Raw genomic sequence first — 17,269 nt, 5'->3', positions numbered from 1 at the left:
TTGCTTGGACGAGTGCTTGCTGCTTTGCTCCAGCCATGCGTACCGCTTCCAGACCAACCCCCCCACTGCTGTCCGTCTTTTCTCCGGTCTTTTTCAGCTTTTTCCTTTCCTTTCTTTTCGTCTGCTTCTCCGTTATGCCTGAGCTGCTGGCAGGAGAAGTGGAGGCAGCGTTTTATCCTCCTATGAGCACATTAAACAGTTGACGGGGAGCGGCTTTCCAAAGTCTTAAACTGGACTTTTGAGTTAATCTATTCTACCACTGCCTCCTCTCTTCAATCCCCAGTTCTGTACGCTGCAAAATGCAATAAGTGGACTTTATTCTAAAACATGTATTCAAACTCATTACCTCAAAAAAAAAAAGAAAGCAAATTTTCAAAAATTTTAAATGTTAGTACATGCAAGCTGTAAATCACAAGTTTAAACAACTCAACAAGCTTGGTAGTTGTGAGTCAGTTGTAATGACATGATATACATAACTCTACTGTAAAAACTAATTTGTTCTCCTTACTGAAAAAACATAAGTTTAAATTTGTTTAAACTAAAAATAATTAGAACAATAATCATTTTAATGAGCGTAACTTCAGTAAACTTAATAAATTTGAAGATGTAATTATTTCAGACATCAAAAGCTTATGTAGCTGGTGATGGCAGTACTGTGGTAACATTAGCGTCTCACTAACAAACAATTACTGGTAAACAGGAGAAACAAATACTAATCAGTTTTAACCTTTCATACCTATTTATTTTTTATTATGGCGGTGCCTCCAATGAACAAGAAAGATTTGAGCTGGTTTATTTTGAACTCACTAAGAGGAATGATTTGCCGCTTTTAAATCAAAATATATGTAGTAACAAAATTAGGACACAACTCACAGAGTTGAACGTAAAAATAAATATTTAGAACATAAAAAATATTACTAGGGCATATGATAAAAATTAATTGAAATTATGATGTGTTCCAACACAGTATTAATCCAAACTAATGAAATAAAAAAACACAGAATACCACAGTTTGACAAAATGGTTCCTCTTTAAGTTTAGTTCAGAACTTGACTATTCAAATAATGAACTCTTACTGAAAAAAAAAAAAAAGAAACCCGTTTGGAGGTCTGTGTCTTTTGCCATGGTTGTTTAAGAAATGAGGAGTTACTCATTGCATCAGCTGGGGTTAAATAACTTGTTGCCAGCTGAAAGATAATCGCCTATGCAGTACTTATCCAATAGGAGGATTGTACCTATTTGCTTAGTTAAATCCAGGTGGCGACTTTTTTTTTGGCCAGGCAGTGTATTATTATTATTATTTTTTATTATTATTATGTATTTTTTTTAGATGTATGTTTCAAACAAACGTGTGGCAAATAAACACTATTTTTACCCAAAATAAATGACAAAACCTTTGGTGGCTTAAATGATTATTTTAAACTCTTTAAGAATAACTATTAACTAATTAATGAATAGATTTTTATTGTGTTTTAACACAAGTCACAGCAATTATTTTTGCCTTTAATGTGTTTATTGACGTGAACAATATTTTAGCCTCATTAGTCTGAAATGAATATTTTAGACAGAGCCACACTTATTGTCTTTGTATATGTAGATAATCCCCAAGGCAATTTTTTAAAACTCGAAACTACTAATAAAAAAAATAAAATTACTTGATTTAAACAGTTCCTTAACAGTTGTTTATTCAAAAGTTCACACTGCTTGTTTTAGATGAGTACAAACAACAGGTTGATGAGAAGTTCTGTTCACTTGAAGCCTTTTATTAAAAAGAACATTTTGTTTTACGGTGTAGTTTTCTTTCTTCAAGATATTACAACCCAAGCTGGAATGATGCTCCATAGAAGACTTTTTTTTCTTCTTTTTTTATTAAAAATCTGATATTGGTCCAGCCACAGTCATCCACTTCTTCAACAATGGCAGTACCTCTCTCTTCACAGCTAGTCAGTATGCTTAATGTTATTCTATTTCACAGCGCGGCCCAGAAAAATGACTTCAGCTGAATGTGGGAGGATTTCACTCAGCGGCCTGAATGACTTTCAATGAAACCTGCTTCAGTCCTCCTTAAGGAGCAGCTTATACAACTCCAGGAACTAAATTACTTTTCGTGTCCACTGTTGGGCTTTAGGCATCTCTGGAGGTTTCCCGGGCAATAAAGTGGTTTCATCCAAAAAATAAAATGAAATCTAATTATAAAGTTGGTGGAAAAAGTACCACAGCGACTTGTAGCGAAAGTAAAAAAGTAAACTGCTAAAGGTTTTTTTTTGTCAATGTAATAAGATTTACTATTACTTGTCATAATAATATGACATATTTCACCAATTATTTCACCATAATTGGTGAAATGTAAAGCTAAATAATTATATGTAATTATTTAACCTAGATATTTTTTCACATTTTCAATGTGGTTCCCCTGTCTAGGTAAACAAATGGAGACAGTTACAGAAAAAGTTACAGCCTGTAAACTTTCATTGGATTATGCGCTATTGTGATTCAAGAAAAGGTATACGTACGTTTTTAAACTCCTCTTCATTTCCTTTGATAATAAGTCAGTTTCTTCAATATATTGAAAACTTTTTAGAACTGAAGAAGAAAAGTTCTTTAGGTGGAGATCCAGTAGTAAGAGTGAGAGTCTTTCTGCATGGAGTTTGCATGTTCTCCCTGTGGGTTCTCTCTCGGTACTCCAGCTTCCTCGCACAGTCCAAAAACATGACTGTCAGGTTAATTGGTCTCTCTAAATTCTCCCTAGGTGTGAGTTTGTGTGTGCATGGTTGTTTGTCCTGTCTGTCTCTGTGTTGCCCTGCAACAGACTGGCGACCTGTCCAGGGTGACCCCGCCTCTCACCCGGAACGTTAGCTGGAGATAGGCACCGGCAACCCTCCTGACCCCACTAAGTATAAGGGTGTTAGAAAATGGATGGATGGATGGATGGATGGATGGATGGCACCCATACTCCAACAAAGTCCAAAATGGTGTGCTTGTTTGCAGTGGCCCATGCACGGCTTGTGAAGAGATGTCAACGGAACTTTTTATGGCTTTCTTCTTGCCACTCTAGCATAAAAGCCAGACTTGTGGCCCACGACTTAAAAGGTAAATGGACTGAGTTTCTGTAGCTCTTTCCTGAGCGTAACGGCCACTCAAAGCACTTTGCACGACTGCCACATTCACCCAGCTGCACTCACAAGCACACACATATTTATACGCCGATTTCCAGATTGGGAATTACATATAAGGTCAAGTGCCTTGCCCATGAGCAGATCGACATGTGACAGATGAAAGCTGGACTCAAAGACACAACTTTTGGGTTGCAAGACTTTGAGTGTTTTTTTCCTTCTTACTTTTACTCACTTTTTAGTAATTATTACATTCGTTTAGCACAAATACTGCCACGTGTTCTGATTTTAATTGGCCGTGAGTTCTTTGGTAGAAAATTGGACTAAGACGTAATAGAATTTACTTTATTGATCCCCAAGGGGAAATAGCTTATTTGTTGAATAAGCTATTTGTTAAATATTAGCAAATACAACTATAACCATTGGCAATATAAAATTTATTTTAAAAAAGTAGACATAAGACTAATATTATGACTTTATTAATCTGATGTCTATAATATATTACCTTATCATCTCAATGGTTCATATGATTTTTTTTCTTGCAAGAAACTTGACAATTTTGTTCATTTTACACTTGCTGTGCTAGCTAGCTAGCTTAAGAAGCGATGCAGCTTTATAAATTCGACAGGCAGCCAATCAGAAAGATGAACATGGCGACTTTCAATAAGTTATTTTAACTTGTGTTGTATAATTGTGATTGGAAAACAGATAGGACTTTCTTTAAAAAATTCAATTTAAAATTTATAACTAAAACATATATATTTCTCCACATTTCTGAGGCTCCACTAGCGCCGCTGGCAGTGTGAAGAGAAATATCGTTTCCCTTTACCATTGTACATACTGTAGGTCTCCATGGTTTATTACATGACATTCTGATTAAAATACTTACAAATTTGTTGTTGCGACATAAAAGAATGTTGGAAAGGTCGAATGCCGCAATTCCAGCTGATTACATTACTGACTGTTTTAGAACTGAAATGAAAACTTGCTACCGTATTTGAAAAGCCGTGTGACAGTGGTTTTAAAATGTCCAAGCTAAACTGCAACTTTGCACCATTTCTCTCTGGTGGAAATGATTTACTCCCACCTTTACCGTCCTCACCTGTTCCACGGTCTTTTGTTCTCACGTCGTCCATCCGTGCGTCCGGTTTCTCCCCTCTTTCTCCTTTTTTCTCCTCTGCGCGAGAATCGTCAGCCGAGAGGTCACCGACCTGCTTAGCAGCAGCTGTGGAACACCATGACAGATGTTCGCGGAGTCTGCTTTTGGGTCGACTTACAGCAGGACGGAACACCAACAACAGGGCACTCAGACGGGGAAAGATGGATTAATGTTTTATGCCGCAGGATGCTGCTGAGGGCGTGCTGTGATTGCCAGACTCTGAGCTTCCATAGGTCAAAGCTAGTTTAAGAAAGATTTAAAGAAAAAAACAATATCAAAACAGGGATGTAGTGGCGAGTCCATTGAAAAGGTCGCTGTGTTTGAACAGGATTTTGTTGTGCAGTTTTAGCTTTTGGACTTCTGGCAGTCTGCCCGTCACTTTACACTCTGTTTCTTTCTGAAAATCTGTCTTTTGAGCTCCGTTAAATCTGTTACAGGGGTTTTGGAGAGAGAGAGTCTATTTAACGTGGGAAAAGGATGACATGGACAAGAGAAGCAAACAAAGGCGATTTTAGACGTAAAAGTTGAAGTGTGTTGAATGAGCCAGTGGTTTGAAAACGGAAAGTTCATAGTACCTTAATCTTAAAAAGTATTACCTCAACATTAAACGCTGCTAAAATGTCTATTTACACTGTAAATTTCAGTACAAGTACAGTGACACGTTTTTACAGTTTCTTAAAGAGGCAATATGTAACTTTTATAAACAGTATGTTTTTCTTTTGCATATTTCTTAAAACTGTCACTATGTTGTAACTGTCAGGATCTGTGTTTTTCCGTGTTTAGTTAGAGTTTTTTGTGTCCTTGAGTCTCTTCGTTGTCCTGTCCTCCCCTTGATTGTTCCCAGGTGTGTCTCGTTCTGTGATTACCCTCCCGTGTATTTAACTCCACCTGTGTTCCTTGTTCCTCGTCGGGTCCTCGTCTATGTCAACGTCAATGTTAGCTTCTGTGTCATCAGTGTTTCCTTGTGCCTGCTGTTCGTTGTTACTGGACTTATTTCATCATTAAATCATCATATTCATCATTCCTGGGTCCGCTGCGTCTACCTCACCACCAACACCACACCGCTTCATGACAGTAACAGTACAATACAAGTTGTGAAAGAATCAACTTCTTCTGCTTCCTTCCTCTGGTTCTGCTGCCATCAACAGAAATACACATCTTGTTCAGAAACAACCAATCAGAGTCAGAAGGAGGGTCTTAGCGTTGTCAATCAATCTCGTGTATGTGCTGCTAAATGTGCCTGTGGTGGAGAAACAACTTACCATTACAGGAAAACAAAAAACAGTTCATCTTTCTTAACCTTTTAAACATTTTTGTGACAGGATATCACTCTAGCCCAGGGGTCCCCAAAGTCGGTCCTCGAGGGCCGGCATCCTGCATGTTTTAGTTCTCTCCCCGGTTTAACGCACCTGGATCAAATGATGGCTCGTTAGCAGACCTAAGAAGAACACTGACAAGCTGAAAAGGTTGTTGGTACCACCAGGGAGAGAACTAAAACATGCAGGATGCCGGCCCTTGAGGACCAACTTTGGGGCCCCCTGCTCTAGCCTTTCCATTGTCTGCTAGCAACAAAAATGTTGAATTGGTTAATAAAGTTATTTGGTGACTCAAGTTACATATAATCTTGTCACTAGCCGCATTTTCATTACAAATGTGCACAAAACTTTGTCAATACCATGCTAATGTATGGTATTGACCAGTTGCAAAACACAATTTTGCAACTGTGGCGTTTCCATTAACTAAGAAACGCAATTAAAATCCCACATGAATAAATTTGTTCATGCAATAAGTCAGTAAGAAGCATGATGCTGCTACTTTCTGTTCTCTTCTTCGTGGTTTGCACCAGCGGCAACTTTTGATTGTTGGTCATGTGACTCGTGTGATGTGAAAAAAGTTTTTCCATTGCAGTTTTGATAAATAAACCAATTTTGATACAGCAAAAAAAAAAAAAACACCTCAATTTAGCGCCTAAACATTTAAAAAAAAAAACGTGAGTTATTTTGAAATTGCCATGTTTCCATTAAGCAAATTTATTTCTCAAATGTCAAATTGTCCAGTTATATCATCAAAGGAAAGGCAGTTACTCATGGGCCGTAGCCCATTCTACCAATTGGAGAGCAGCAGGCTGTAAATTGGCATTACGTTCTATACATTTGTAGGTTCCACCAATGATTAGACTAGACCAAAATCTCTTGAGTATTTTTTCTAATACCAACTTGTTGTTTCCAAGCCGTTAAGAATTAATGCAGTTAGAAGGGTTGGATCCAACAGTTGCTGACAGTTCTGCCTGCAACAGCCTAGAAACGGGCTGCTGGCAGTCCTGTCAGTGCACCTGAGTTTAACTGTAATGCCTCTGGGATGAGCCATTTAATATGAGACTAATTTTATTAACCGAGCGAAGAGGCGAGGGACGTGTGGGTTTTGTTTCTTTGTGCGCACGAAGCGCTCGCCAGGCATCAGTAAACACTGTTACCGCCTACACTGCAGCCCTTATGTGTTACACATGCTCTTTGACTCTTCTTCCAACACCCAGGGACCCTGTGCAGTCTGGAGAAGTCTGGAATCATTTCCATTGGTTCAAATGTGTGGAGGAAAATTAGAGCAGACTTTTTTTTACTACAATATATTCCCTATCTGTCCATCCATCCATCCGTTTATCACTTGCCTGTCCATCCATCCATATATTCATCCATCCATCCATCCATCCATCCATCCATCCATCCATCCATCCATCCATCCATCTCCACTCTGGTTTTTGCTCCTCATTTGAATTCTGTCCTCTGTTAGTAGATATGCAGTAAACTCACAGAGAATTTATAGTGTTTGCACCATTGTTCTCAAGTAGATGACATTTCTAGAAATTCTCACATGGAAAAGGTTTACAAAAAAAAAAAACTTCCTGTACTGGCTCTTTCACAGATTCAACAAAAACAACTTGATTCGGGTTTGTAAGACATCCCTCGTTGCACTCTGATTAAAATAAACCCAGAACTGCATTTGCAATGAAATACATCTGAAATTTTCCCTCCGTCATCATGAGAGAAAAAAATAAAAACAGCAACAAAAAACAAAAAGACATTATGTTTAGCGGTGTCATTGCATAATTAAATCACTGAAATCGCATTTTGCCCGACAGGTTGTGCTGAGATAAGGATTAAGAGACGTGAACACAGCAGCACTCGCGGCAGACAGCTGATTTCCCAAACTCAGCTGGCCGGATAAACCCTGTCAAATGTGATCAGCGGGCTTGTGCCTGACGTCAGCGGCTGCGGGATTATTTAATGTTTTGTGCCGGCCAGGCCAGGCTGTGCTTCAACACTTGCTGACTTGCATAATATTGTGTGTCATGGAGGATTGGGACATTTTCCTGTGACAAGGCTTGCTTTGATTTCATTACAGTAGAAAGAACGGCAGTGTTTGATTCGTGGCTGTGCTTTAATGGAGCAGAAATACATATTTTCTTCCATCCTTAATCTGCAAGAGCCTATTTTTAACCCTCCTGCGGTCTTAACTGATGGGTTTCATTTGACCCCACTAGCCGGGTAGCCGTGACCCCAAGTACGCTTTTACCCCTGCCACTATGTTAAGTTCGCGAGAGGGTTAAAACCATCTCCAACTATGCGTGTTTACTAATTTATCACACAAATCTTTTTGTCTGTTCCTCGTGTTTGCGACTCCTGACCTCCTGTTTCCCTACTTCTGCCCAGCAGGTGTGGCACACAGCCTGGCTTCTGTGACAAGACAGCGTTGTCGTCAAGTGAAAGGAAAACAAAAACTGTCCCGTTGCCATGGGGAAACAGAACAGCAAGCTGCGGCCCGAGATGCTGCAGGACCTCCGGGAGAACACGGAGTTCTCCGACCACGAGTTGCAGGAGTGGTACAAGGTACGCATGGCCATGACACTGAGTCGCCAGCAGGTAGCTGCTGCAGGTTTGGTTTAGTTTTCTTCTTGGTCTGTTCTGTATTTAGATCATTTCCCTTTTCAATCAAATTGATTTCATCAATCATAACCAGTTTTTATGTCCCTGCTAAAGAAAAGCATCACCCACCATATGATGATGATACCATCACCATGTGTACCATCTAAACCAGGGGTGGGCAATCCTGGTCCTCGAGGGCCGGTGTCCTGCAACTCTTAGATGTCTCCCTGGTCCAACACACTTGAATCCAATAGCGGAATCACCTCCTAAGTGCAGTCAAGTTCTCCAGAGTCCTGATAATGACCTCATTATTTGACTCAGGTGTGTTGAAGTAGAGATGCATCTAAAAGTTGCAGGAGACCGGCCCTCGAGGCCTGGAGTTGCCCACCCCTGATCTAAACTATGTAGACATGTACAAACCTCCCATTTTGTACATGACATAGAGTTTAAAATCATGGTGGAGGTGTCTTGTACGCCCTGTACTAATGATGGCATCATGGGTGTAGTGAATTGTGTCGCTATAGAGTGAGTGCGCTATGTACGAAAGCTTTAAGTCAGAGTAGTTGTCTGGGGTTCAATTCCCAACCTTGGGACCTTTGTTGCTTGTGTCCTCCCCTTCTATCTCTGACCATTTCCTGTTTGATTATTGTCAATAAAGGCCACTGGTGCCACAATATCTTAAAATAATAGTAATTGCAAATACCCTTGCAATGAATTTATGCATTATAGTGATGTTTAAAGTATCATAGTCGTCTTAGAGACTTGAAACTCTTTTTCACTAAATGTTTGAGTCTAGCTCTGTTGTATTTGGAATTTCTGCATAGGGAAACAGTTGATCTAAATGGATTTGCCTTTTTGTTCTTACAGGCGACTGTCTTACTATCACCGTTACCTTCTTTTATAGCACTATTCAAGCAAAGCTGTGTTTTTGATGATGGCTCTTTAGATTCTGGTTTCTTTAGCAAACAGCAGTTCCACACGGTTTAAAACATGGGTTATTATCACCGCTATGGTGATACCAGAAGACCTGCCGGTGTTTATGAACGTGGGCCCAAAATGCTGCTTATAGACTCAGCTTAAAATAGTGATTGGGAGTGCAGCTTCAAGCAGTGCTCTGACCTACATTTACCATGTACCAGGATAAAAGACTGCTGAAGTTCGTCCAGCACTAAAGCTCTAAAGATGATTGTTTTATTTTGTATTGCCTAAATTTTGTAAACCTAAAAGGTTTAAAAATGACACTCCCAAAATTGGAAGCGGTTGTTGGTCCCCATATGCTCATATCCAGCCCCTGATGAAAATAGTTATTTCTTTGAGTTGGAGTTTTTTCAATGCTGGAACCTAATTCTTTACTGGTGAAAAAGGGAAGCAACCAGTTAGTACTGGAACTGTTTGGATGGAAAACCCCAGTATAGTAACTGCATTATTTTATGGTAAATACTCTGCTCTGTTCAAAACTAGTTAAAGTCACCCTCCAGAGTCTGGTTTCCGTTTTCTCTTTCCAGGATCTCCGGAGCGGGAGCAAGCGCTGCTCAAAACAAATGAATCAAGTTTGAATTAAACTCTAATTTCTGTCATCTAAAATCCAAACCAACTATTCTTCTCTCACATGGTCAGCTCTATTCAGAGTGAGAAGGAGGAGGAGGGGAACAGTACAATTGATAAAGGCACGGCAGGAAACCAAGTGATTTTGGTCTTTTAAAAAGTAAATTGTATGGAAAGTACAATTGGACCTGGTAACAAATTATGTATGGTTGAAGAGACAGTGAGTATTCTACAGGGAGTGTGCCTGGGTGGCCTTGCTTTTTCTGAAGAGCCATGTTTCATCAGCGATCTGGCGGCAGCCTTGACTTATTTGTCTCTGTCAGTGGCAGAGCAGCATCCTCTAGATTTACCCTTGGAATGACCAAGTGCAAGTCTAGCCAGGTTGATCGCATCAGTCGTCTCCTTTTATCCACATATTAGATTTATTTTCAAACATTATTTTAGGGTTTTATCATATTATATACAAAAATTTATAAAAATGTGTATACTATTAGATGGACATCATCATCATCAAGTTATAGCAAAGTAGAAATCAGTTAAACGTCCTCATAAGCCCCTTCTCCAGTGTCAAGTCTCAGTCTACTCAGGTCGGTTTTAGCCAAGTTGGCTAAAACTATTTGTAGGGTATATCTTACTATTTGGGCATGAATATGGGCAGGTACATCGGTGGGAATGTGGGAACGTGAGCGCACAGGATTTGTGGTATGATGATGGCGGCCAGTATTTGTTTGTTGCATCTTGCCCATTCCAGTTGACGCTGTTTGGATCGCAATTGATGAAAAGGGTTTGGGTCTCGAGGTTTGTCCGTGGCATTATCAGTTTGTAGCTCCCCATATCACTAACTGCTACGGTCTCGTTGCAGATTGAAAATGGTGTTTGAGCTGTTGTTATTGCTCGAGGAGTTTGCAAGTATCGCCTTGGCTCATCAATTGACCCTTCGCCAGTTAATGAATGCAGTTGGCTCCCAAACAAATCAATCACACGCAATACCCAGCTTGTACAAGCTCTGAGGTGGTTCCAACAATTCGGGAAGGAACCGTGCAGGAACCGCAAATAGAGATGAATCTGGCAGAGGCTGACTGGGGAAGAACTGGTTAAAGCCACGCCTGTAGAGAAGAGGCTGTAGACACCTGCAGGATCATTAGATTGGTTTGTTTTGTTTTTTGGAAGGTTATAGTGGAGTAATCATTAGTGTCGATGGGTTGGTAATGGTAACCTTGAGTAAAACTAACTTGTTCTTATGGTATCATAGTGCTGGTTTGAATAGCTTTCAGCTAACAGCTATTCAGAGTATTTCTACCATGTGAGCTCTAGAAGGTCCAGAGGTAAAAACAGCCATTTGGGTTATTTCTTGGAAGTTTCTGTTCACTCAAGTTCACTCTGAAAGCAGACCACATTTAGTGGTCTGCTTTATGACCCACATTTAGTGGTCTGCTTTCAGAGTGAACTTGTCAGATCAAGGAATGTTGACAGTTGTTTTGAAATTCTTTTAGACCTCTTGAAATCCCTTACAAGACTTCGTGAGCTGCTATAATCGTCTTTCTGCAGGCCTCAGACAGCTCTTTGGGTTTGAGTCCCTTGAGTCCTGGCCCGTTGACCTTTGCCGCATGTCTTCCTTCTCTCTCACAACCCATTTTCCTGTCTGAGCACTACCTTAAAAAAATAACTTTAAAAAAACCCTTGCTACTAAATACCACTGTGTCAAAAGGTGTTAGAGAGACCAGCTTTTTTCACACTACTGCTTATTCAACAGGATGTTGAAGAACTCTGACTTTTATGAAAAAGTGTCCAAGTCGTATTCTTTTGGAGGGGAAGCTCATGGGCTGTAAATCAGAGCCTGTGGCCGGAAAGCCCGGGCAAACAACGGTGTTCTTTTATGACCCAAAAAATTTGCCAGACACGGGGCAATAAAAAAGATGGATTAACTGCACTGCCACAGGAACTCTCAGCCTTCACGCGAAAGAATTTGTCTTATGATGTCCAGAACCTAATTCCTGGCTTCAAAATTGAGACGAGTTCGTCACCTCTTTGGTTCTACCTTCAAGGTCTGTTAAAAGAACATCTCTAACAAAGCCTAAGACTGATGGGACTTTTACTTCCCTTTGCTTCCACAGCACAATCAGGCTTTATTAAATGTGTCTACTTCTTTGAAAAAAGGTATAGCTTTTGCCCTCAGCTGTATAAGACCAAGCTCCTTTCCAACAGATCTACTGCAGTCCGTTCACATTTCATAAAACCTTTACTGCTCAAAGGCTACTTACACCAAAAAGCATTTTTGAGTTCTTGTTTAAACTTAGAATATACAGTATATCCAGTAAAATATCTGTTAAAAGTGCTAAAATAAAGTGTTAATCTCTTTATTCCAGGGTTTCTTGAAGGATTGCCCCAGCGGAACATTGAATGTGGAGGAGTTCAAAAAGATCTACGCCAATTTCTTTCCCTACGGAGATGCCTCCAAGTTCGCCGAGCACGTCTTCCGGACTTTCGACACCAACGGCGACGGGACGATAGACTTCCGGGAGTTCATCATCGCCTTGAGCGTCACGTCACGGGGGAAGCTGGAGCAGAAACTGAAATGGGCTTTCAGCATGTACGACCTGGATGGAAACGGATACATCAGCCGTGAGGAGATGCTGGAGATTGTTCAGGTGAGCAAAGTTTTGAAGTAGGAGTGATTCATGGTTCATGCACTCAGCTGTGGACTATCCCAGTTGTGCCACCAGAAAGTTTCAAGGCACATTTTTTTCTGACTCATTATCAGACTTAAATAATTACTTTTTTTTTTTACTTTTCTACATTTGGTGTTCACTTTTGGTAAACAATGTGAGCTTCCAAGCAAAGACCACTGTAATATCTGAGATCCTGTCCACAAAACACAGATTATTTTTACATATTTTTTTTGCTATTTTCTGTCGTTTTCTCTAATACATATTTTTCTCAAAATATATATTTTGAAAAAACAATACAGTTGAAACCAGACATTTACAAAAAGACATAGGATTTTATCTATTTAGTTTTAAAAACAATTTTTTTTTCTGTTTTAGGTCGGATTACGAAAATTATTTCTATCAGTCAGAATAATAACCAAGAGGTTTTTCATAAACACTTCAACTCTGTAACTTGGATCAAGACCCGTTAGCTGTCATACAAAAACACTTAAACCCAAGTCAATGGGATTTAAGTGGGTCCACAAGGACACCGGTGTCCTCATGATAGTTAAACGCTTAAACCTTTTGGGTCTCCTTCCACTAGCTTTTCATAATATCCATCCATCCATTCTTCCATTTTCTTACACCCTTGTCCCTAGTGGGGTCGGGAGGTGCTGGTGCCTATCTCCAGCAAAGGCAGGGTACACTCTGGTCAGGTCGCCAGTCCATCGCAGGGTAACAGAGACAGACAGGACAAACAACCATGCATGCATTTACTCACACTTAGGGAGAATTTAGAGAGACCAATTAACCTGACAGTCATGTTTTTGGACCTGTGGGAGGAAGCTGGAGTACCCGGAGAGAACCCACGCATGCACAGGGAAAACATGCAAACTCCATGCAGAAAGACCCCGGGTCAGGAATCGAACCCAGGATCTTCTTGTTGCAAGGCAACAGTGCTACCAACTGTTGTGCAGCCCTCCTCCGGACATAGTTAGTGAAATCAAGTCATGTTTCCAGGAAACATTCCTCTCACAAACACCTTTTCAGTTCTGCCACCAAATGAGATTTGACATCTGGGCTTGGTGATGCCCTCTCCAAAACACTGACTTTATTGCTATTAATCCAGTCTCTCGATAATAGCACACTATGCTTTCAGTTATTGTTCGTTTAGAACACCTATTTGTAGGGTATTCTAAACCTACAAATAGGTGTTCTATTTGTACAAGTTTTTACTTCCAGGCTGAAGTCTTGAAATCTTGCTTCAATATTTCCACAATACTTGCATCAATCTCTCCTGCAGCTAAACACTAACATAAAATGATGCTGCCACCCCCATTCTTCACAGTTGGGGTGGTAGTCTTAGTTTTGCAAATCTTTGCATTAAATCAATTTTTCTAACTGGTAGCTGCAGCTTTAAAGAAATTAAAGCTGTAAGTGTAAGTACTTCATTGCAAAGAGGAAACAGAGTGCTTGTTACAGAAACCTTCAGGTAGACCATGAAGCACCATGGTTCCTCAGTGATATGCATTGAGACAACGCGCTGAGGATCACTGCTGTGTGTTTTGTGTAAGTCTGTGTGGCTGTTTTATGGTTCTCTTGGATTAGCAAGTTAAATTTAACCAGCGTTTATCCCCGAGTGTGCAGAATAGCAGGATTATCCCTGAGCTCATAGAGGTTATGTTATACATAGAGGAGAAAAGAGGGGCCATTGTGTAATTGTGTGCCAGCAGAAGGAGAAAATGCTCCCATAAATCTGTTTGGCTGCTCACTAGCGGACTAACTTTACACATCCTAACCTGACACAGTGTGGTCAACTGAAGTATCCACAGAAATATGAACTAAACAATATTAAAGGAACATTATTTTTCTTTCAAGACTTTTCTACACACAAGACAAGCAGTATTGTTAAGACCATGACTGGATGCTTTGATTCTTGCTTATTATTTATTACTTAACATCAATCAGATCCTGATGGAGGGAAAGTCATTTCTGACTAGTCTGTCATGAGTCGTGGCAAGAATAGATCCCTGCTATAATCCCAAATTTTGAGACAGCGGAGAATTTATTAGGATAATTATCAGTCACATTTTGGTAGCAGTCCTGTCGTGATTGATAAGTATTGTAGCCAAGACTACGTAACCCAAGAACAAGTGAAAATCAAGACCAGAGTCTAGCGAGACAGAGCCTAAACCAAGACCTGTAGGGGCGGAGACCAAGTTGAGACCAAGACTCACATTACATGACACAATAAAATATGAAACATGATCAAAATTCTTCTCAAATTCATTTGAAAGATCCACATTCCCATAAAAACACCTAGATATTAAACACTCAGAGCAAAAATAGCCATAGCTTTAACGTCGGGAGCTGGACACAGCTAACATTTGCTAATGTCGATATAACTCAAAATTATGCTTCAGGTGGCTAGTCTCATCCTTGTTTATCATGAGAAAAAAATAAACTTAAGACCAAGTTGTCACCACATTGCTTGTCTCCTCAATCTCTCAAAGTTAACACTGCATTTGCTCACAACCCTCGGTATGCTATATTAGGTGACGTTAGTTTGTGCACCAGGCTAGGTCTCAAACAGCTGACAAGAAACAAAAACTAGTTCCATAAAACATTCAGAATAGGCTGTACACAAGTAGCTAACTTAATCTGTATAGCTAATACACTGACAAATTTCTTGGATAAAGAATTTTGGCAGGTTACTAATATAGCTAGCTTTGCTAACATTTACACATTACTTACCTTTCTTTGTGCTTCGTTTCTAGTGACAATAAAACTTTGACGCAGTCCCCAATGTTTCTGAAAGAGTAAACACTGCAGAATTTAGAAGTAGCTGTATGCTATAAATTCTCTACTCGATTTTGTTTTACAAATATATTCTTTGTAATTTATGTAGCTGAATTGTATTATACTGTAGATGTGGCAGATATCTTCTCTCGCCCCCAGACAAATCATCGCTCACTCTCTTTCGAGCAAAAGCGGGCGGTTTCGAGCAACCACAACCTTCAAACCCATTGAAGGTTGTGGTTGTAACGTCGCACAACGTATGCTGCAAACACCCTAAGATTCTGCAGAGTCTTACCCTACAGATTCTAGGCGAGCCAATATTTTTCACTTGTTCATTTTTCTCTTTGGAAATCTCGTACTTAAAAAATGTGTTTTCTTCTTCTCTGAAAATGCTGCGAGGTGTGATCTACGGTCGGTTTCACGCCCCCACCCTCCCGGAGGTGGAGAATTAATGGCGACATAAACTGATTCTAAATCCTTTTGCGAGCCCGGCTGATACTCTGGGCTTTCATGCTTCCGTACAGAGGTTAATTTAATGCCAACAGGGGACGGCAAGGCGCTGGTATCGGTCAACAGATAAAGATGTATCAGATCAATCCTCTAAAGCTCTGCTGGTAACCCCGCAGCCATTTCACAGACGCAGATGTATGCTTCATACTTGCACATGTGATTCATGTAATCCTCCTGGTATGATGGCACAAGCATTCTCCTGATTGTTGCCGAGGCCCCGGGAGTTACAAATGTTGTTGAAAGCGTGTAGCAGTCAGAGGTTTATTAGCACCCAGAGATTCACAGTGACCCTGTTTTTCATCTCTGCTGTGCCTCGGCTAAGTCTCCGTAATGGCTCCCTGCTGGCTCAGATTCACTCTGTTTTCTCCTCTCTTGCCACCCCGTCTTTCTTCTCTTCCACTTTCATCCTGCACTTTCAGGCCATCTACAAGATGGTGTCATCCGTGATGAAGATGCCAGAGGATGAGTCCACGCCAGAGAAGAGAACGGATAAGATCTTCAGACAAATGGACCTCAATAATGATGGTGAGGCGGGGGGAATGGCACCGAGGCATGAATGATGAGGAACAAGGGTTATTTTTTTTTTTCATTTGGTTTGTGAAATTAGCTCATTTTATTTAGAGCAAGAGCTCGTGCAGCGGAGTATATTTTAGATTTTGGTCCACTATCCAACAGAGGTAATAATAAGCTGATTATTAGAATAGATAAAGGCACAACAAATTAGGAGAAAAAAGGTGAAAAACATTTTTTTTCTTCTTCAGCTTTTTATCAAAAAAGACTAGTTTATTTCAAAGAAAGTAAAACCCATACTTTATTAGAGGATTTTATTTTAAAAATCGCTAAACAATTTCTTTGCTTAGTAATGATTTTCTGTCTTTGATTCAACTCACTTTGTTTCATAGATAAAGACAAGTAGCTTTCTGTTTTAATAATTTAGTAAAGTCAAATTCCACTGAAATCCTAACTAAACACATTTAAACGACTGAGTCAATGAGTTTCTCTAATTAAACGTTATGCAAATATTGAGCTTAACTAGGATTTTCTTTATAAGGTAATGATCTGACCTTACATGACCCTGGCACTCTGCAGCTCTCTCAAGTCTTTCAGGGTGTGAATGCTTGCTAGAAAATTAGAAATGTTTCTTACTTTCGGCTTTTATACAAAGTAGTTGCTGTACTGTAGGGAGATAAAGTGTGAATCCTCTGCTGATTTTGTAAGTTTCCTCACTACTGAAGCAATGAGCAGTATCTAATTTTCTTGGTAGTTTCAATATATTGTAACTAAAAAAATCTAGCTTTTTTTGGCTATTGATTAGCGCTCAATCTGGGCCTTCTCCCATTCACTTTGATTCCTCCAGTAGAGGTCAGCCAGTCAGCAAACAGAAGGGGAAGTTGTGAACGGCGACGTCGATTTTCGCCGCTGTTTTAAGAGTTGTAGTCTGCATGCAGTTTTAGCAAAGGCAGCGGAGGGAGTGAACGAAGCCGTTTGGTCCGTTTTGGCCACACTTCCGGTTAGCTTCTCAACATTAAACTAGCGCCTTACATACGTCACGGACAAATGTTAGCGATTGGGTAA

The 17,269-nt window shown here is 40.0% G+C and overlaps 1 protein-coding gene across 3 annotated transcripts in view; it reads left to right on the top strand.

Annotated features, from left to right (window-relative positions):
- Positions 1-17,269, top strand: part of LOC116731466 (hippocalcin-like protein 1) — a 54,379-nt gene that overhangs the window by 33,510 nt on the left and 3,600 nt on the right. For all 3 annotated transcript variants that reach the window (XM_032581217.1, XM_032581215.1, XM_032581216.1), the window contains exons 2-4: positions 7,983-8,156; positions 12,104-12,385; positions 16,114-16,219. In XM_032581217.1, the coding sequence (XP_032437108.1) occupies positions 8,061-8,156; positions 12,104-12,385; positions 16,114-16,219 (484 nt within the window). In that variant the 5' untranslated portion in view covers positions 7,983-8,060. The remainder of the gene's footprint in view (positions 1-7,982; positions 8,157-12,103; positions 12,386-16,113; positions 16,220-17,269) is intronic.

Source organism: Xiphophorus hellerii, chromosome 13 (genome assembly GCF_003331165.1).
Source record: "Xiphophorus hellerii strain 12219 chromosome 13, Xiphophorus_hellerii-4.1, whole genome shotgun sequence".
In the NCBI taxonomy this organism is placed as follows: Eukaryota; Metazoa; Chordata; class Actinopteri; order Cyprinodontiformes; family Poeciliidae; genus Xiphophorus; species Xiphophorus hellerii.
This window is presented reverse-complemented; position numbering and strand designations above follow the sequence as displayed.